This window comes from Salvia splendens, chromosome 18, assembly GCF_004379255.2.
Source record: "Salvia splendens isolate huo1 chromosome 18, SspV2, whole genome shotgun sequence".
NCBI classification, from domain to species: domain Eukaryota; kingdom Viridiplantae; phylum Streptophyta; class Magnoliopsida; order Lamiales; family Lamiaceae; genus Salvia; species Salvia splendens.
In genome coordinates this window covers 21,815,162-21,837,066 of record NC_056049.1, presented here as the reverse complement: position 1 = coordinate 21,837,066, position 21,905 = coordinate 21,815,162, and the positions used below count along the sequence as shown (strand labels likewise).

The following is a 21,905-nucleotide window of genomic DNA, read 5'->3' as shown; positions in this document are numbered from 1 at the left end:
AGAAGAGTCCCAAATTGTACTAGAGGCCGTAGGGAACGAGGCATGAGTGATGGAGAGTACGGTGACCATAAGATATCCTGCTCATGAAAGCAACTCAAAATTATTTCCGAGTTCAAGTTTAAAACAAGTTAGAGGGTAACTATATAATCAAGTTACATCTTCAGAAAGATTTTGAAGAATCTCATTTAATGTCTCTGTTTGCATGACGTTGTGACTGTGAGAAATCCTTTGCACTTTCTCCACAACCCAAAACACGAGAGGCACTCTACAGTCCTCCAGCTTCAACTCAACTCCAATGGCTTCTCGCAACTTTGGGATGCGAATCAAGAAAAAACACTACCAAAAAAGTACAATCAAAATCCCATCACAACCTCACAAGAACATTAACTAGCAAAAATCTAATGGTCGAAACATATTGTCACGTAGCATGTCTATCAGTTGTGATTGGCTAGACACACTGTGTGACAATACGTCCAAACCACTAATCAAACAAACAGAATACACAGATTAACATACCAAAAGCACCCAAAGGTTTCCATCAACTGCCCTCTTAGGAGGATTTCCACCCTTACACTTAAGCATTTAATTCCGTTTGAAGTGTTCATGAATAAGAACTATTAAGCCGGTTAAGCCGGTTTTTAAAAGAAGAAGAAGAAGAAGAATGTCATGGGCATGGGGTGTTGTGTAGGAGGAGGAATGTCTCGACTCTCGAGGCGGGAACGCTTTTGCAGTTTGAGTTTTAATCTACTTAATCATAATTAATTATTATTAATCCTTAATGACACAATCATTTATCTGGTGGAAAACGTAAAATAAGACATCAATGGTTATGGTGGCTGTTATTTAATCAGGGCAACTTTATTAAATTCAAAAATGTCATTTACAATAATAACTTGTCAAAATAGAAGGATATAGATGACGTCCTTTATAATATCGGATGTACTATAACCATGGTCATTGATTTTGCTTGTTATATTTCCATTGTATACTTGTTTCAACGAAAATGATGTAATTTAATAAGTGCTACTCCTTCTATTCCCTCATAGTTGAGACCGAATTTTCTGGAGTTTAAGAAATGGACGTTTCGTATGTAAAATAAATAGATAAAAATATATAAATATTAATACATTGTTTTTTTTGTTTACTATCATTGTTAATAAAATGTCACAGCAAATACATCTAATCACTTTTGTATTACTCAATATATTCTTAAATCCTAATACATGCCCAGAGAAAATTCTTCAGCTCGATGGGATGGAGGGGAGTACTATAATGATTAATTAATTAATTAATCATGGAAAACATCAATCTACTATTGACGCTGAAACATGAGAAATATATTCAACGTTGATTTTTAATTTTAAATCGTGAATTGTCGTTTTCTTTTCCCTGTACCATTGTTAGTGACAAATTTCAATTTTGTGGAAGTAGATTACTGTTTTTTTCCAAAGAATATAATTCGATAGGACAGTAATTGGAGATTTCTGAATTGACTTAAGTCGAAAGTACTATTTTCATGTTTCTAATACATAATGGTAGAAATAAATTACTCCATTTATTTGCTTGAAAGCGTATGGTCAGTTTTCACGGTTTTTTATATTTCCTTCATTTCAAGATAGTCGAGATATTTCTTTTAGCACATGAATTATAAGAAATTGAGGTTTTAAAAGTTAAAGTGGAAAGAGTAAAAGAATGAATAAAGTAAAAGGGAGGAAGAGAGAGTAAAATATGAAAGAAGTTCGAGCTTTTGCAAAAAAAAATAACTCAACTATTTTGAAAGAGTGATGATAAACAACTAAATTTTGTACAACCAAAATAAGGTTGTATTAGTAATTTTGATATATTAATTATATATAAAAGTAAATTAAGTAATATATGTAGTTAGTGGGCAAGTTAAAAAGACTTGATTAGTCTTCGGCCTCATTTTCAATTTTTTATTTTTATATTTGAATTACTTGAATTAAAGTATGCATTAATTACATTTTATGATTCTAAAAAATTAAAAAAATTATACAAAAATTATTAATATACGACCATTATTATGCATGTTCCATATGCTATATATGTGTCCATCTGTTTTAATTAAATGCATAAATAAACCAATTTATTTCTCAAATAAATCAGTTTTTGGTTGTACAAAATTTGGTCACATAGATTTATTGATTTTGAGTATATTGATAATATGAACAATGCACACGAATAAAATCATATTCCCTTCGTCCTACATAAGAATATACACTTTTTTTATTTTTAGTCCGTCTCATAAAATATGCATTTTCTAATTTTAAAAACATTTTTTTCTTTAACGAGGTAAGAGTGGTGAGACTCATTCTCCATTAACTAAATGTACTCCCTTCGTCCGTGATTAAATGTTCCATATTTGATCGGTACATGTTTTAAGAAATTGTTTGACTTTGTGTGGTAAAGTGGGTAGAAAAGTTAGTGGAATGTGATACCTACTTTTATATATTGGTTTTATAATAAAGAGATATTGACACCTAATATGATGAAACCTTCCAAAAGTTGGGTTTTTTCCACAAACTTTGAAATTAGCAAATAATATCACGAACTTTACCCTGAGTTTGTTATTTCCCACCAATGAAAAAATTTCAGCTATATTAATAGATTGAAGAACAAATTTGGAGGGTGTGCTTCTATAAAAACTATTCTCAAAGATTGAAAAACTTGAAGCTCTCGAAGCTGTTGTCGAGAAATTACAAAAAAAATTCGTATCATGATATTATTTTCCGAAATTTTTTCATTGGTGGGAAAAAATAAACTCGGGGTAAAGTTCGTGATATTATTTGTCAATTTCAAAGTTCGTGGGAAAACCCAACTTTTTAAAAGTTCTATGATATTAGGTGCTAATATTCTTTTAATAAAATATGAATGGAATGAGTTGGTGAAATATATGATCCACTTATCAAATGTAGTAAAATCAAATGTAGTAAAAGTGAAATATGATATTTATAGTGGATGGATGAACAAGAAAAAATGAAATATTTAACTGTGGATGTAGGGAGTCGCATTGTATTTTAAACAATTGCAAAATAAAAAGTCCGCCGCCACGCCAATGGAATGGTGCTAATTTGAAGCCGTGCTTTCTTGACTAATATTGATGTAGGAACGAGGCATTTAATACGTTATGTTATAAAACTTTATACTATTTCAATCACTGAAAATAACTTTATTTTTTCGTACGGAATTTAGAAAATGTAGTGTAAAATAGGTATAATGTGGAATTCTATTTATTCAAAAGGGTCCCAATTTCAAACCAACCACCACCCACCCAATTCAACGGTTATTCACTGCCATCAACTTTCATTATCAAGCATCAATTATCATTATCAGCAGCAGACTCAGAGAGAGAAAGCAAAATCAAAAGAAGTAGTAGTCAATTGCAGTTTTTGAGATAGAAAATTCGTGCGCAGAGATGAATCCTTTGAAATAAATGTAGGTATATCATAGTAATAGCTACACGACAATTGCTCTTTTCCTATTTATTAAATCAATACTAGCATTTTTTTCCAATAAAGGCGAGCTACTTCGATATTTTTGGATTGCTTGTAGCAGCTACCGTCTTCAGCAGTCTGTTTCTGGTTTTTATTCGCTGCTCCAATCGGTATTAATCGTTCTTATTTATTTTTTGTTTTTTTTTCCAGCTGTGTTGCTTTCCACCGGATTTACTGCCAGCGCTAACTAAATCCATTTCTATAATGTTTAATTTAATACTGCTACTTACTTTTAATTAATTTGATATAATCTGATTTAGAATTTTTATTCTGAATTCATGTGGAAAAGTGGAAACTCGTCTTTAACTGAGGCTTTAGTTTTGATAACAGATCGGATTTGATGTGGCAGCAGTGAAGCTCGGAATCAAGTTTTGTTAGGGTCGGATTGCGTGAAAAATGAATTGTTTCAATCAATTCAAGGATAGGAGTAAAACTAGGTTACAGAAATCAGCCCCGACATTGAAATGCCTGAGCAAATTTGACGTATCGGAATCTAAGAGGGAAACCTCATCCTGCTCAGCTACGCCACCGCGCAGAATCACTGAAATATATGAGGAAAAAGCGCAGAATTTGAGAGTATTTACATTTGCAGAGCTGAAGCAAGCGACTAATAACTTCAACAGATTGCTTAAGATTGGTGAGGGTGGTTTTGGATGTGTGTACAAAGGAACAATCAAGCCCCCTGAGGGCAAGGCTGGTGAACCCATGATTGTTGCAATCAAGAAGCTCAGCAAAGATGGCTGTCAGGTATTATGTTTTCTTTTTCCATTTTTTATTTACTGTAAGAATGTTTGTCATTTATTATGTGGTCTTGCTAGTAAACTAAAGAAATTTGTGCTGAAAATATATGGTAGATTTGAAATTCGGGATTAGTTGTTAAGCATGTTATATAGTATAATGATTGCCATGTGAGTGAATGAAATCTTTATCTCCTTTAGGCATGAGAGACTGCCATTTGGGAATTGAGATGCATCTAATAAGAAATTGGTGTAGTAAAAAAATATGGGAAAGGGAAAGCAAGATTAGAGATTTTGATAACATGCCTCGGTAAAACGAAAGCAATGATCTCTGTAGGTAACATGATGTTCATGTTCTCGACCCGTGACAGTATCTAGTAATGCTAAGGTTCATCCCACTGAAAAGATGTGTGGTTTTGTTTTGATGGTATTAGGGTCACAAACAATGGGTAGCAGAAGTGCAGCTTCTTGGGGTCGTGGATCATCCGAATTTGGTCAAGCTGATAGGATACTGTGCTGTTGATGCAGAACGAGGCATACAAAGGCTACTCGTGTATGAATATATGCCAAAGAAGAGCCTGGAGGAGCACATTTTCAATAGGGCTGGTTCAGCGATATCCTGGGAGCGAAGATTACAAATAATACTCGGGGCAGCGGAAGGATTGGCTTATCTACATGAAGAGTTGGAAATCCAGGTTTCACCTTCAAATCTTTTTGCCACTTATCATTGAATAACTTTTAGGACTTTTCTAGTTATGGGTTCCTGCCTCAGAAGATAGTGCAAGCTTTGGTTGTTTAGAACTTCGATTCAAGCATATTCATCATCGCTTAGGTTCTTTATTTAATGTCTCTGAAAATGATTGAAGTGATCAGAAATCGATCTTTGTAAATAATCAGTCACCTTTGAAATTGTTGTTGATCCTAGTTACTGACTGTTGTTCACAAGGTGATCTATCGTGATTTCAAGTCTTCGAACATTCTACTGGATGGGGAATTCAAGGCGAAGCTGTCGGACTTTGGGCTTGCTAGGGAGGGACCAACTGCTGGTCATACACATGTTTCAACCGCGGTATGTTCATTTTGTTAAACAGACCGTATTAATTACAAAAGCTTTGATAGTCGTGTATCTTGCATGGAAGTTGCTTGATGGCAAATGCTTTCGTGTTTACAGGTTGTTGGAACATATGGATATGCTGCTCCGGACTACATAGAGACGGGGCATCTCACCTCCAAGAGCGACGTGTGGAGCTTTGGTGTGGTGGTGTATGAGATGTTGACAGGAAGACGATCGCTGGAACGAGAACTCCCCAAACCGGAGCAGAAGCTCCTGGAGTGGGTGAAACAGAACCCTGCTGATAGTCGAAGATTCGGCACAATCATTGATCCGAGACTCGAAAACAACTACCCGTTAAGTGCAGCTCGTAAAGTTGCTAAATTAGCGGATAGTTGTTTGGTGAGAAGTGGGAAGGATAGGCCAAAAATGAGCAAGGTGGTGGAGGCTCTCAAGGACATTATTGCTGAGGCAGCAGCGTGTGTGGAAAGCCCGCCGGTGAAGTATTTGGAGGATGTTGAAGATAGTCCTGCGCCGGCAGAGCAAATGGCTGCATCGATCAAACGGCGATTTGCCCACTTGGCTAAGATCAGTGAGAATTTGGATGGAGTGAACACAAGAAGGTTTATGATGATGCAAAGGGCTAAAGTTACATAATATACTAATTAGCTTTGTCGAGCCTAATTGGGTTTGGCCTAAAACTACTACGTCTCATTTTTAAAAGGACCAAACTCCATTTCATACCTCAATGTTGTAATATATGTTACTTTAGTAGGAAGTCAATAGTTAGATTTTATATAATAGGTGAGACGAAGAAGTTGTGAGGATAGGGACAAGGGGTTTTTGTGTTTTGAGTCTTCATCATTTTCCCCAAACTATTATGTAGGTTTCTATTCTATGATTATTTATATGAGAAAATATTCTACTGTGACTCAACTTTTTTGATGCTTCTATACATGAAAACAATCTCCTCGAGCGTTCGAAATTCTTACACCAGTAACATGTGAGTCCTAAAACAATGGCAACGATGACAATAGTTTACATACTCATTAACGGGAGCTCTTTCTATCGAGCTCAAGTCCGTTAGTCTTTGTAGCCTACTGCTAACTTCATCCCATGCAAATTTTGGGTACTGGAAAACTGATCTAGCTTGGTAGAGTGATCCAAGGAAAAGAGCAGCAGCACTCCAAACCTATTAAAAAGATAACAGATGTAGAAACAAATTCTTGGTGAGTGTATCAAAATTCAAAACTGATAGAATACAAATTTATAAAGCCAGTCTAAGTACTGTTGATCACATATATTTGCTTCAAAGATTTTGCAATACAAGATGTTACGTCTGTATGCATAGAATACCGAATATATTGAAAGGAATCTGCAGGTTTGAGAGATAATTCTCACCTCCCATGTGAGGATTCTATCGTCTTCAAGCCCATATGGATGCTGGGACAGATTTCCTTCCTAGATCAAGATCACAAATCGTGATATATTTTCAGTGAAGAACACTCACCTATATAGACATGAAGGCAATGTCAAGACAATCTTCCCAAAACTGAAAACAATATACTGCATCAACGACATCGAAAAGTTAATTCTGTCACATTCTCTAATCAGAGAAAATATGCATACACAAATATTGTAGTCTAAAGAATAAAGCACATACAGACTTTTGAGAAGTTACAAATATGTGATTCAGATTGCTCATTGATCAAGTTGGAGAAACTTGTTTAGCAAAATGGGATGAGTAAGGCATAAGTAAAATGGAAATGTATTGAAAAGATAAAGCTAACAAAACATCAAAAGGAGCCAACACTTGCGAGTTAAGGATATGCACTCCTCCAATAGAAAATCTAGTATTGAAGAAGTATCAATGTATAGCACATGGAACAAATTAACTAGACAATATCAAGCAGGAAATTACTTTTCACCAGCTAAATTACCAAATTGGTATAAGTGTTTTCACCTCATTTTACTTTCAAAATGCACATAGTAAGCAAGCCAGCGAAGAAAGACTTGGCCATTTCCTCATCAAGGAAACCTAGATGCACACCCAGAATCATGTGTTCAGACTTTTCAATTCTGGTGCAAGGGCAAAATCAGGCTGGTCCTCATCAGAAATCTTCTGGTTGGCCACCGAAAATCTATGAAGCAGTCATTTCATTAACTTAACTGCAGACAGCTTCCACATTCATGCTGGACTGATTATCAGTAAACCCGATGGGATTAGAACTCATTTTCTGAATAACCCTGTTTCTGTATATGAAGTCATAAGTCATGTACATGAGGAGGTCCAAGAAGAGACTCTTCCCTGTTATTTCTTTTGTAGATTCAACATCTTCTAAATCATTATATGCTCTATCCAATATCTTATGTGTTATCTCATCAAACTCAAAAGATATCTCGCTCAACTTCTGCGCCCACATTGCTGCCCTGTGCGGTAAACCATGCTTGCGTAAATTAGACAACAGTAAGTTAGTGGTAACTAAATCTGGAACAAAACCCATCTTCAGCAACTTTCCTGTCAAAATCATTGCATGATCTAGTATATCACGGCAGACACCACTCAGCAGAGTGTTGTAGGTAACTGTATCTGGAACTATTCCAGCAGAAACTAGCTCATCAAGCATCATTATAGCTCTATTCATCCTTCGGCTTCTGCAATAACCATGAATCTGTATGTTGTAAGTTGTAATATCTGGACCCCAGCCACTATTTTGCATTGTATTTGCCAAATTTTCTGCATTTAACATGTCAAGTTGCTTGCAGTATCCACTGATCAAAGTGTTGTAAGTCACATTATCTGGGGTCCATCCACATCTCAGCATCTCCATGTAGGTGGCCATGGCAGATTTCATCCTTCCTTGTTTGCAGAAACCTTTGATAATGATATTGAAGGTGATCACATCAGGGAGCAAACCCCTATTCCTCATCTCCAATTCCAGCCTTAATGCCTCATCTAGTTCTCCGCAGTTGCAGAAGCCAGAAATTAAGGAATTGTAAACAAAGTTGTTAGGCACAAGCCCTTTGCTTAACATTTTCAAATACATATCGTATGCCTGTTGAATAAAACCGCCCTTGGAAAGGCCTTGAATGAAAGCAGAAACAGCAACAACATCTGGAGCCATCCCGAGCATCTCCATTTCATCCCAAAGACCTTGAGCTCCCATCATGTCTCCTTTCTTAATACACTCATCTAGAACCACTGTGAAAGCTGCTCTACTGATGGGATAACCATTTTGTATCATCTTGTATATGAGCGACTTGGCTTCTTGAAGCCTTCCGATCTTAGATAATCCTAAGAGAAGTGAAGTATATGTGGGAGCTGAAGGGGTGAAGCCAACATTCACCATAAAGTTGTACACTTCAAATGCCTTGTCTTCTAAACCTGCTTTGCTATAGGCAAGAATTAACGAGTTAAATGAAATTACACTAAGAGAGAGTCCTTTATCAAGCATGAACCCCAATAGTTCAAAAGCTTCATCCAATCTACCTGCCCAACACAGTCCTCCAATATGTATATCAGGCAATGTAGAATCTTGAACCGATCCCATGACTGAGAAGCTCCTTAGCAACCTGTTCCCATCCTGCTCGTTGCCGTACTTTTCATTACCAGCAGCTAAGATGTTAAAGGTCACACCATCAGGTGCAACACCCTTGCTTCTCATTTCTTCATAAAGCACATTTGCCGTACCCATTTCTCTTGCCTTGACATAGCCATCCATCAAGGCATTATACAATACAGTGTTTGGACACACACCCAATTCTTGCATCCAATGAAAGATTTTATTTGCTTCAGCAATATTACCCTCTTTGCAAAAAGCATTGATAAACGTACTAAATGTAGCAAAGCTTGGAGTGCAGCCACTTTCGAACATCAAATGTACCCAACTGAATGCTTCCCAAGTCCACCCCCTTAAACAATATGCATTGATCAAAATATTATACGTATATACATCTGGCTCACACCCAAACTTTCTCATAACATACAACAAACTTTCTGCAATCCGAATGCAGCCTCTCCTACAAAATCCAAGAATCATCGCATTGTAAACATAAATCGAAGGGATGGGTCCTTTAAAAATCATATCTTTGAACAACATCCACACACTGCTATAATCACCAAACCGTAGTAACAACTTTATCAAACAACAAATAGCAGATAAACTCGGCCTACCACCAACTCCTCTCATCCTATCCAAAACCTCCAGGGCACAAGATGCCATCTCTGCATTCGTAAAAGAGCGCATTAGTGCATCGAGAATATAAAAGTCCATTGCAGTGCTAAAGAATTCTCTCCATACAAGAACATAGCTCCTCTCCTCTCCTATTCCCCGTATCATCCATGTAAGCACATCCTGAGCTAATTGCCTAAAATTTTTCGCTACTAATGAATGCACGACAACGCAATAACACCTGACTAGGAAGTCCGAGTGATCACGAAAAGCATATTTGAAAAATGCAAATGCAACCTGCCGCTCCTGGAGCAATACCATGATTTCCGCAATGACAACTGGAGAAAAACCTCTAGACAACCGAATGAGGAGGTCTCTCTCCTCGAGTTTGATCATCCTCGAAATTCCGACGGCGAGCATACGCCTCTCGTTTGAATTGCTTCCGGAGCTACTACTGGTAAAAGGCGAAAATTGACATAGGAAATCGGATTTTGAACCGACGTTGAATGAGCTCGAAGTGCTGAAATAAGCACACTTCACCGATTGATGATAAACAGAGAGCAAATGCGCTAGGGTTTCTGAGCTGAGGTGGAGAGAGAGGGGCCAGAAATAGCAGACCTTGAGACTCCTATGCAGACGGAGCACAGCAGCAGACATTCGGATGTTGCCGGAGACCAGTCCGCCGGCGTACTTCGTCGGAAGAGGTTTTAATTTTGGACTCACCGCCGCATATTACAGAAGCTTTTGACAGCAAAGAGAGATTGGTGGGAAAGAGGAAGGACTCTCTTCATGAAATTGGGTCTTAGAGCATCTCCGGTGGTTGCCCGTCCCACTCGGACATCCACTAGCACTTCCCAAAAATACATCATGCCACGTCACTAGGACTTCCCATCCCACTGCCACGTCACTAGGACTTCCCCTGCATAATCCGCCCTTCCCATCGCCCTTCCCACTAGGACTTCCCGCAATAAAATAAATCATAATTATTTAACGGAATTATAATTTTGACACGGAATACGGGAAAATTATGTAATACATAGATGTCCGACTCGGACATACGGAAAAATTACATAATAAAAGGAAAAATTACATAATAAAAGGGAAAAAAGAAAAAAATACATAGTCCCACCTACTCGGCTCACTCCTCGTCCTCCTCGTCGCCTATTCCGCCCCCGTTGTCCCCGCCGCTAATCTCGGCGCCATCATCCCCAATGGGTGGCATCCCCAAATCGCGCCGACAGCCATCGATCACCTCTTTCAACATCCTTTTGTACACCGAATCGGTCGTGCTATGCCACCTATGCATGGTCCGGACCAAGGTACTCGTTAGCTGCGCGCGGGCGAGACGGTCATACTCTTCCGGGGGAGCAGGGGCCTCCGATTAGACCTTGAACGACCCGCTACCGCTGCTGCTTCCCCTAGCCATACGCTGCGCAGCCTTTTGCCCAATCGGGCGACGTTTATGACGGGAGTCTCGTGGAGGAAGTGGGGACACTTCATCGGCTTCTGGGAGCTCGTGCGAACCCGCACTGCTGCTGTATTCACCAGAAGCGTTGATCTTCGTCCGCTTGGGCCAGCCCTAGTCGACACCCGCACAAAACTTCGGAGACTCCCTCATAACGAGATAGGCCTCCCACTGGTCGAAATCTTTGAACTTCAAGGTTGGGTCGAGGTACTGCGACAAGGCACGCTTCTTCACATCCTCCTCGGACATACCGCTGGTTGCCTGGCGGAGGTTGTTTTGGTAGAGGCCGGCAAATCGACTAAGCTTAGGCCTCAACCGATTCCACTGTTTCCGGCATTGTTCGGGAGTGCGAGGCTTCGCCCCAGCCGGTTTGTGTGTGACAGTGTGAGGTAGGCTTCAGCGACGCGATGCCATAGTCTGTCAATATGCTGGTTAGCACCGACGTAGGCATCCTCGACTATTGAAACCCAAGACTTCGCAAGCGCGACGTTTTCCCACACGCTCCAGATAGTCCTCTTTCCCGTCTCCTCCTCATCCACCTCTTCTGCCACCGTTCGCGAGGAGGAGCCCATGGCTTTCCCCTTGCCCTTGCCCCTGCCACGACCCTTGCCCCTGCCCCTCCCCCTTGCCGCTGTCCCCACATCAGCGGGAGTCTCCTTGATCGGAGATAGCCCCAAGTCCTCAAAAGAGAACGTTTCCAAGGGGGTGAATAGTCTCCGGAACAATACTGGAGGGGGAATCAGTAGACTGCGTATCGATAAATGGGCGATAGACATCCTCCGCAGGTGGTTCAGGGCCCTGGCCACTCCCTCCCCCAACGGGAGCCGGCATCATTCCCGGCATCATCTCACCCATCCCCATCATATTTGGGGTCATGCCCCCCATCCCCATCCCCATCCCCATCCCCATCATATTTAGGGTCATGCCCCCCATCCCCATCCCCATCCCCATCATATTTGGGGTCATGCCCCCCATCCCCGCTGCCCTGGGCATCATACCACCCATCCAATTGTACATATTGAAGTACGGGGGCATCATACCGCCCATCCCACCCATTTGGGACTGCATCCCCGACATTGCTGGCGTGAAAGCATTTTCGCTAGCGTTTCCCTCCAGATCTACGGGAAACGTCGGAGTATGCGACTCGCTCGTGGCGGGTGAGTTCCTGTTGCTATCCATTAAGTAGAAATGAAATTTGTAGTAAAAAGAAGAGAGAAACTTGTTAACACAAGTGGTGCGAATGAAATGAAGTTCAACGAGACGTATATATAGAGTTAAAAAAAAAAAAAAAAACAGACGTCCGACCAGACGTCCGACCCCCCCCCCACAATGGCGCCCGTCGACTCGGACGTCCCGCGGATATCCGAGGACGTGCGACGCCCTACCCGCATGGGCGTATCCGACCTTATTTTCCACAATGGTGGACGTCCGGTCGCCCGTCGCCGACGTCCGAGCCGGACGTCCGCCGCTGGAGATGCTCTTAAAGCTCATTTTCAAGCCAGAGCCCATCTATTTATTTGATAAAAAATTCTGAATATGAAATAAATGGGCCTCTGAGCCCATTAATAGGTCATTTAGTGAAATTCAAAAAGAAAAAAAGTTGAGCGACGTTGAGATAAAAAAAATACTAGAATTTTGTTTTCTTTGTTATGTGTGAAATTTGGTGAAAATGTAAATTGTGAGTTGTAAAATAACTCTCTTTAAGCTTTACTGATTATCTGAAGTATTTTAAGGGCGAATTACCAAAAAAAAATATGAATTATATTTTAGTTCGACATGCGATTTTGAAAATTAGTCAACAAAATTGTGAAGTTTGAAATTTCTTTCCTCAATCAGTCACTAAACCTCATTATTTTTCTGATAATGTTGGTTTTTAAAAAAGATTGAAAATCAATAATGGTTTTTTTTATTTACCACGTAATTGTGGTTATCCGAACTCCGAGATAATCACCTGAATTTGATGATTTTGGTTTTGGTTTTGGTTTGGGATCATTTCATTTTCAATGAGTTGTACTTTGTGGTGGTCCAGTGTTCCCATGATACTGATGTTTGTTGCTTTATCCCTCCAAAGTTTAAAGGAAAGGATAATGCCTAAAATTTAATTCTTTTTAGAAAAATAAAATAATTTCTCTTTTATTTTTCCGAATGTATCATCCTAGCCGATAGTCATAGAATTAATTGTACGTCACAACGGTCAATGTACTATATACTATAATAGGGCATTGTCCAAATACTTTGCCCTATTTATATTGCTAGGGATCGAATCCCTGGTCCATTGCTTAATAGACGATGTATTGAACCACCATGGAAAAAAGTAACTTCTCTTTCACGTAGAATTATATGAGCAACTATTTTTGGTATACACTAGTTGAATGTACGATTTTGTGCAATATCTTGTAAACGCAAAGTAGTATATATGAAAAAAATATAAATATTTCAAATTAAAGTGAGAGATAAGAAAACCAAATAACTTTGAGATGAGATATTAACAAGATACTATTGATAAAAAAAATATCACAAACTTTGAGTAAATTCTGATATTTTCCCACAAAGTTTAAACTTAGTTCTTAAAATTACAATCCTATTAAGTTAGTGACTTGAATGATCAAATTTAACTTCGTGGGAAATAAAGATTTTTGTTCAAAATTGATTACATTTCCAATCAATACACCTATATAAGAAGAAGAAATTTAGAAAAGGAGGATCTTGACTGATAACAAATGCTCGTAATTTCGTAAACCTAATTTTGTTTGATACGATCGTAAATTAAAAAGCAAAACCAAAGCAAAAAAAAAAAAAATTCTTGGTTGCATCGTCTGATTAACTAAGACTATTTGTTTCTACAATTGAATAACGGTGATAAGGTGATCACATCGTTGTAGTATGAAATTATATTTTGACTTAGTATGTAAATTGTAGTACTATTAATAATTGAGAGAAAAGTCATAACCTTAAAAACATTATGTATTTTGATGCAGCCATTAATTTTGTTCATGCCGTTGATAGATTGCAGTGGAATCGTCGATTCGACCTACTGCCAAACCGATCCAATCCGGTCCGATTCAAACTAGAACCGTAAATTTACATGTTGGGCAAAGCCGGTTATTACATCGGTTCGCTTGGATTCGGACCGACGGCATCAATCGCATAATATTACTGAGCTTTGTTGCTAAAAAAATCAAATACTAGTACAATAAATTTACAATTTTAATGAAGTTTCCTCAGAAACTCATACCCCAAAAGAAGATAAAACTTGTGCTCAAGTAATTAGCAAAATCAAAAGAGAGGTGATTAATCGATATTTATATTTCATGACATCTAATTAAAGGACTCTCAATCCTTCCCCACCATATACACGTATCAGATGCCATATTCCAGAAATTTTAAAAAAAAGGAAAATGTAAAATCAAAATTTTCGGTACGGACTTCTTCTGCACCCATCTCTCTCCAACAGATCAAGCTCCAGTTCATGCGAATTCGTTGAAGAAGTGATCCATAATTCTTCTCAATTATGCATATACTTATCTGCAACAAACTCAAATCTCAAATCACAGCCACAGTTCCCGTCCGTACAGCTTTATTCATGCCAGATTCCTTCGCGGAGTCAGAGCTCTGCCTCACAGCGCTCGATCTCTTCGAAGAAGAAGAAGAAGAGGACAGTTTCCACTTCTTCTCCATCGCCTCATCCATCTCAATCTGCTCCTGCCGGCACTCCTGGCTACAGAACGGCGTGTTTCCTCTGCAAAATCGTTCCACCACCGGCTTAGAAACTCAGTAAAATCAAATCAATTTCGCAATTGAGCTGCGATTTCACAGCATCGTGCCCTAATTTTACCTGTACATGAAGATGTCGCTATTTTGGTTGAGCGATCTGCGGCAGAGGGAGCAGGAATCGAGGAAGTGCGGCTGGTAGTCGTCCTCGCATCCGGCGTAGTAGTATGCTGCTGCTGAAGCCATCTCTGCGGCGGCGACGGTGGTGGTTTGATTTGATGCGAATGATAGGTGAGGGAGAAAGTTGCGAGTGTAGGGGAAGCGATATGATGTGGGCAAGTGGCGTTTTATAGGAAAACAGAGGCAATGGAGTGGGAAGTAGCGAGACTCAGGTGCGACGCGGACTACGAAGCTAAACGTGTCTACCAAATGAAGATGCTCCACGGAATGGAAGGTGATGTAAGGTGTCAATATCAATCACTAATTAAAAAAGCATTTTGCTTTTTCCCCAAATCCAAGGGGTTGGATCCTGTGTCAGGAGCGCATTGCATCACCAAGCAAATTCATAAATTGTTTAGTAAATTTTTTTTTTAAAAAAAGAGATAAACTCTTGCGTCATGATAAAATTTTTAGGTTAATGGGTCTTGGGGCATGAATAATCCCGTCCCTATTTCCGGCCAAAAGTCCCCTCCACGTCATCATTCCCCTATAGTTGCTGTCCAGGTCCCAACTACTCTAACCCTGCAGGTCGCAACCCGGGCCGCAACTAATAAATGACACTATTCACAACTCGAACTTATTTTCCTCGTAAAATAGAATACGTGGAGCAATTATAACACGAGAAATTTATTTTTAATACAAAAATAATAAATTATAAACTAAAAAATATACAAAAAATTAGAGTATTAAAAAAATGTAAAAAAAATATATATTAAAATTCTGCAAAACACGTCCCCCTCTCCATCTCCTTCTTCTTCCTCTTCCTTCCCCCTCTCCCCCTTCTTCTTCTTAAAAATGCAAAAAAAAATGAAAAAAAATTAAAATTGATGAAAAAAACGTCGCCCCTCTCCATCTCCTTCTTCTTCCTCTTCCTCCTTCTTCCCCCTCTCCCCCTTCTTCTTCTTCTACTTAAAAATGCAAAAAAAAAAAAAATTAAATTAATGAACAGTAGCAGCCCAGCTCGTCGCCTCGGAAGCTCCAACGCGCGCCCAGGCCGGGCCGCGGGACGGTCACCAGGCCGTGATGCCTCCTCCTCCAACGCGCAGGACGTGCCGGGACTTGCGATTTGCGGCCCGGATCGTCGCGTTATTCATGCTCTCACCACCACTAAGATTAATATAATAGGGTTTATTACGTAGTGTGGGACATTTTCTTTACTCCAATGATGATGAATTTGTCATGCCAATACTTTCAAGTGCTCTTTCTTTGCAATCTACAAGTACAAAAGTGTACATTTGCTAGACATGAGATATACTATACTTAATTTTGTCCTAAAAACATAATCTTGATTAGTTTGCTTTTTAGTTAAATATGTACAATTACTCAAATCATACATATAATTCAAACATCTTTCTCGATTGCACGCTAGTTAATTAAAACTCATAATTAATCTAGTTAGAGCCATAACTATAAGAAAATGGAAAAAAAATGGGAAGAAAAAAGGAATTGGTTGGCAAAAAAGAGAGCACAACGAATGAGTGAAAAAAGAAGAAGCAAAGAATCACATTCTAAAAAGAAAAAAGAAAGTAGTATTGCATCATGGCACTCAAAATTCCATAATTGTAGAAAAGGCCCCACACTTTGTTTGTCCTGTCCCCATCACACCACCTTGGAGCTGCGTCGGATCGGGCCCCACCAACCCATATAAAATTACAACAAAATCATCTCAAGTGGAGCCCACTTACGTGGACAGCGGCCCTACCATGGACTCAGATTCCCAAGGCCAATGTCTCCTCCTGCCCGCTGCCCGCGGGCACATAGTACATTTTGTGCATGTTCTAATTTAAAGTGAACAGTCTTTTAAAATGATATACACGGTTAATTTAGCATGTTATTGTCCTGTTTTAAAACAAATGCTTATTTGAGCACAAAATTTAAGTAGTGTAATTTTGTAATGAGGCCATCCGCAATGGGCGGACGATGGCACGCCCGATGGCGCGCATCGTCCGCGCCATTCATCGTCCGCCCCCACTGTGGGTGTGTGGCATAGGCCGCGGACGATAGTCGCGGCCTATGCTTCGGGCGCGACTTAAACTGCAGACGATGGCCATCGTCCGCCCCATTGTGAAGGCCGCGGACGATGGCACGCGATTTCGTTTTTTTATATAAATCTCGTTTCTCATTCAGCTGTGCATACGAACATATCGACTATCTCTCAACATATTCTCTCTCAACATCCAACGAAAATGAATCCCGGCGAAGACACCAATAGTTCTAGTTCGTCTGATTCCGGTCGTTCGATTGACGAAGCATTAGATGCAGCCGTTGAAGAGGCCATGGCGGCATGCTATTCGCAAATGCAGCGCGAGAAGGCGGCGGCTGCAGCGGCGGCTGAGCAAGTCCATCGTCCTATTCGACATAGGACGTATGTCCGACGCAACCACGAGGAAGCTCACAGGCGTCTGGTTGAAGACTATTTTGCCGATCAACCACGATGGGGCCCGACTATTTTCCGCCGCCGGTTTAGAATGTCGAGGTACCTTTTTCTCAGCATAGTTCGTACATTGTCTTCGCGTGATGAATATTTCACGTTTCGGGAGGACGGCATCGGGAAACCCGGCCTTACACCATTGCAAAAGTGCACGACTGCTATTCGTCAGTTGGCATACGGCACTACGGCGGACCTTTTTGACGAGTACCTCCACTGTGGGGAGACTACAGGCCATGAGTGTCTGAAGAACTTTTGTCGGGGGATAGTAGAGGCCTATGACGACACATATTTGCGCAAGCCGACAACCACTTACTGCCAGGGTCTGATGCAGATGCACGAGAGGGCGCACGAGAGGGTCTCGACAACATGATAGTCGAGAGTGAAGGCGGAAGCATCACCGATTGAAATGACGACGACCGTGCATCTAGCTCTGCCGGCACATCGACCGAGACACCCGATAGAGGGTTACCGTTAGGTTTCGATGAGGTTTTATCTAGGCAGGCCTCAATGCGCAACCAACAGGAGCATGCGCAGCTCATGAACGACATGATTGAAGAAGTGTGGGCTCGTAACCGCCGTCGCTGAGTTTGCGTTTTTTATTATTTCGCATTGTAATGTATTAATTTTTATTAAATGAATGAAGTTTTTAAAATTCATATTTTAAATGTATTTTAGTTTTTTTTAATTCGTATGTATTTTGTAAATATTACAAAATTGATGATGTGGCGCGCCATAGGGCGCCCCACTGCAGGTGGAGAAGGAGGAGGATAAAAATGCTGACGTGGCGCGCCTTAGGGCGCCCCACTGCCGATAGTCTGAAGTAAAAAGAGAATATAATTGGATGGAGAATAATATAAAAATATAACTTTTTTCATTTTAGAAATGTGTCTCTTTAGCCTAAAGTCTCGTGAGATAAAATGAATCACTTTACATTCGATGTAAAAATATAGATTAAGAGAATATACATAATTTAAATAATCAAATCAAATTATATTTTATAGTAATAAAAATTAGTAGGATTTTATGGATTTTTATATTGAAATAGATTTCTTTTTTAAAAAATATATAATTTGAAAATTTCAACTTGTTTTTATACAGAGGTTTAATAATGATTCTTAATCTATCTCCATGATGATTTAAACTCACCGATTTTTTATATCAACTAAGCTTCGTTTTGTTGTTAAAATTTTCGATTTGATTCTTATTGAATGAAGTACTACTTTAGATAAAAAGACCAAGAAAATTCATATTGTTGTACATAATAATCCTTTCGTCCGCAAAAAAATTATTTTCATTTGCGTAAGGCACGAGTTTTAATGAAAAATTGGTAAAAAAAAGAGAAAGATGAGAAAAAGGGGGTTAAGTACGAAAGGTAGGGAGAAAACATGGATATATATGAGGAAGTGGATAAAATATAGGAAAAGTACGAGGGATAAATTTTCTATTTTTTGATTCCGTTGACATCCTAATTGAACAAAATGAGATTATTTTTCATGGATGAAAGTGGGTACGTTTTTTACTTAAATAAAATATTTTATGAAAATAATCAAAGCTTTACTTTCTGATTTTTGCATTTGAAAAATTTCGGAATTTTTTACATTAATTCGGATTGATTAACATTAAGGCCATCATCAATGGCGCCTAGCGCACCGCATAGCCGAGCGTCGGTGCTAGGCGGTCCATTGCAACCGCCCAACGGATTTCGGAATTAAAAATCGCCGAGCGCTCGACGGTTTCGCGGCGCTAGGCGGTGCGCTGGGTGATTCGCTCGGCGCTATTGCAGCGCCCGGATCGCCTAGCGCACCGTCGAGCGGTTTTTTTTTCGAAACACTATATATATGCGGTTTGCACGTCATTTTCATTCGCACCACTTGTTTTAACGAGTACTCTCTCTATCTTACTTTCTGCACAAGATCAACACCGAGAAATGGAGAACACCAACGAAGGCGATGAGTGAATTATTGTACATTTTTTTAATTATTGTAATTTTTTTAAATTATTGTACTTTTTTTAAATTATTGTACTTTTTAAAATTTTAATAGTATTATTAATGTTTCCCGTATATGTCTCGTAAATTAAATTCCGTACATTGTGTGATTGTTAATTATTTCATTTTTATATAATTGTTATTAGTGATGTGGCCAGGCAATGGCTGAGCTATTTACTTGTTTTGATGATGTAGCAGGAGGATTTTTAGTGTTGATGATGTGGCAGAAGGAGTTTGTAGCTAGCGTATCACTGAGCTATTGCTAGGTTATTCTTACTGTGGATGGCCTAATGGACAATAATTATGAACGAAATATACTGAATTCAAATGCTACTGCACTGTAGAGCCAGCCCATCACACGTGTGGCTTACACGAGGTTGATAGAGCTTGATAGGTCGTGGAGTCAACCAGATAAACGGCTGCGATTCGTCAGGGTTCAGGATGGCGTTTTCGTGATTGTTTATTATTGGTACAGAAAATTAAAACCTGCCCATACCGTTGAAATTTGTGGCTTTAATACATTATTTATAACTACTGATAATGGTGTCTTTCTGTTATTGGATCAATGCATTTAAATTCAACCGGCCTTCGTTAACCCTATTTACCAACGTTTTAAAAATCGGACCGGCGAAGTTACTGGTTCACGGTTCAACTGGTCGGACCAGTTCAACCACTGGTCGAACCATTTTACTGTAACATGTATAAATAAATTATATTATATAAATATATACAAATTTATAGTCACATATGGATGAATTTTGATGAAAATCTATATTTATAACATTAAAATTTAGGGGATAATAAAATGTTATTAAACTTAATTAATGATAAATATAATGAAATTTTAATGAATTATTAATATATACTTAAAATATTAAAACATATATATACATGTGTCACTATTAAGATTTAGTGAATGAAAAAATAGTACTATTGAAGTTTAGTAAATAACTTATACATAGAATATTAGAATAAATTAGTTGGTTAATTAATAAACAATAATATTAATTAGTTTACTGAAATATATACTTAAATTATTAAAATAAACGAAATATTTGGCAATCAATTGATAATGGTAAATATTTGGTAAAATATCATAGTCAGCCGACTTCAAATTTAGTGATTAACATCTTACTAAATTATCAATGAAAGGATGGGGTATTGACAATTTTTTTGAGGTATATAACACCTTAACATCAATGTGTGGTGGTATTTTAAAGCACAATTTATCACTACTAATTCAAATGTTCCAAAACAAATAAAAATCATATTTATCCTTGCCAGCATGCAACATTTGGTTGGTTGTCCTGTGTATTTTGGTGATATATAGACAATAATCATGTCTCATTTCATTTTCAAACGTAAAAAACAAAAATACATGTGTCGCTTTGCACTTTTATGAAATTATCAAATTGACATTAACCCCTAAAATTTATTTATGGGAAAATAAAATTTCTGTAATAAAGAAATGCACCTAGTCATGTTCCTCTGTACGCGTACATTTTTTTTCAAGAGTAGTAGAAAAAATAGATAAATATGGTTTTATACGATATAGAGTGTATAAGAGCATGAATAACGCAAGGGGCCGGGCCGCAAATTGCGAGTCCCGGCCCGTCCCGCGCGTTGGAGGAGGAGGCGGCAAGGCCTGGGCCGGTCCCCGTGCCGCGATCCCGGCCTGGTGCCTGATACGCGCATATCTTCGGGAATATCCCCATATCTTTATTATTTAGTTAGTTATTGATTTACCATATCTTTTCATATTTATTAGGATTATTTTCTTGTTCATTAAGTTAGGGTATTCACTATTATAAATAGTGGACATTGTTATTCATTTGATTCATTCAAGAAATATCAATTCAGTTTATCCTTTATCGTTCTTTTATCTTTTCGTACTTTATTTTTCCACAAGTTCATCTCGTCAAACCTTAATTGACCGAGAACCTTAGGCTGCTCGACGGGAGGATCCCGCGAACGAACCTAACCCTTCTCCGGCGACTTCGCGCTGCCGGAACCGATACGAGTACCCTCGTATCAGTGCCCGTCCCGCGGCCAGGCCTGGGTGCTCGATGGAGAGGGAGGAAGAAGTGGCTGGGCCGCTACTGTTCACGGATTTGCAGATTTTTGGAAGAGGAAGAAGAGGGAGGGGGAGAGGAAGAAGATGTAGATGCAGAGGGGCCCGAATCCTATGTGCATTTTTTTTTTGCACTTTTTTCAAATTTTCTAATTTTTTTATAATTTTTAGTTTATAATTTATTATTGTGTATTAAAAATGAATTTCTCGTGTTATAATTGCTCAACGTATTCTATTTTACGAGTAAATTAAGTTGGAGTTGTGAATAGTGTCATTTATTAGTTGCGGTCCAAGTTGCGGCCTGCAGGGTTAGAGCAGTTGGGGCCTGAGCCGCAACTGTAGAGGAATGATGATGTGGAGGGGACTTGGGGCCGGAAATGGGGACGGGGTTATTCATGTCCTAAGTAGATAGAAGACCAAATCATTTTTCTATTGTATGATTAATTGCTTATCATTGTGACGTAGTTGTGAATATATTTGCATTTTGCATCTGTCAACAGATCGATGGTTTTAAAATAGAGAGTAGTATTAGATATTTATATTCAAAAG

General features: G+C 38.9%; 3 protein-coding genes across 12 annotated transcripts; 1 reads left to right on the top strand and 2 right to left on the bottom strand.

The window, feature by feature from the left end:
* Positions 1-3,277: 3,277 nt before the first annotated feature.
* On the top strand, positions 3,278-6,236 carry LOC121776561 (probable serine/threonine-protein kinase PBL19). Of its 8 annotated transcripts, none has more exons than XM_042173748.1 (6): positions 3,278-3,453; positions 3,574-3,622; positions 3,843-4,259; positions 4,684-4,944; positions 5,196-5,318; positions 5,421-6,236. In XM_042173748.1, exons 3-6 carry the CDS (start codon positions 3,909-3,911, stop codon positions 5,955-5,957), a joined length of 1,272 nt encoding a protein of 423 aa, XP_042029682.1. In that variant the 5' UTR covers positions 3,278-3,453; positions 3,574-3,622; positions 3,843-3,908; the 3' UTR covers positions 5,958-6,236. The 8 variants fall into 8 exon arrangements, with proteins under 8 accessions (XP_042029682.1, XP_042029683.1, XP_042029680.1 ...); XM_042173749.1 differs by having other exon boundaries at positions 3,831-4,259; XM_042173746.1 differs by having other exon boundaries at positions 3,537-3,622.
* LOC121776560 (pentatricopeptide repeat-containing protein At1g12620-like) lies at positions 6,227-10,274 on the bottom strand. Of its 3 annotated transcripts, none has more exons than XM_042173743.1 (4): positions 9,791-9,907; positions 7,264-9,525; positions 6,702-6,810; positions 6,227-6,492 (listed from the first exon to the last, which is right to left on the bottom strand). In XM_042173743.1, the coding sequence occupies exon 2, from the start codon at positions 9,521-9,523 to the stop codon at positions 7,466-7,468; it is 2,058 nt and encodes a 685-aa protein (XP_042029677.1). In that variant the 5' UTR covers positions 9,524-9,525; positions 9,791-9,907; the 3' UTR covers positions 6,227-6,492; positions 6,702-6,810; positions 7,264-7,465. The 3 variants fall into 3 exon arrangements, with proteins under 3 accessions (XP_042029677.1, XP_042029676.1, XP_042029675.1); XM_042173742.1 differs by having other exon boundaries at positions 9,770-9,903; XM_042173741.1 differs by having other exon boundaries at positions 7,264-10,274.
* Positions 10,275-14,204: 3,930 nt separating this feature from the next.
* On the bottom strand, positions 14,205-14,991 carry LOC121776060 (FCS-Like Zinc finger 3-like). Its single transcript, XM_042173181.1, has 2 exons — positions 14,773-14,991; positions 14,205-14,676 (listed from the first exon to the last, which is right to left on the bottom strand). Exons 1-2 carry the CDS (start codon positions 14,892-14,894, stop codon positions 14,481-14,483), a joined length of 318 nt encoding a protein of 105 aa, XP_042029115.1. The 5' UTR covers positions 14,895-14,991; the 3' UTR covers positions 14,205-14,480.
* Positions 14,992-21,905: the final 6,914 nt, after the last annotated feature.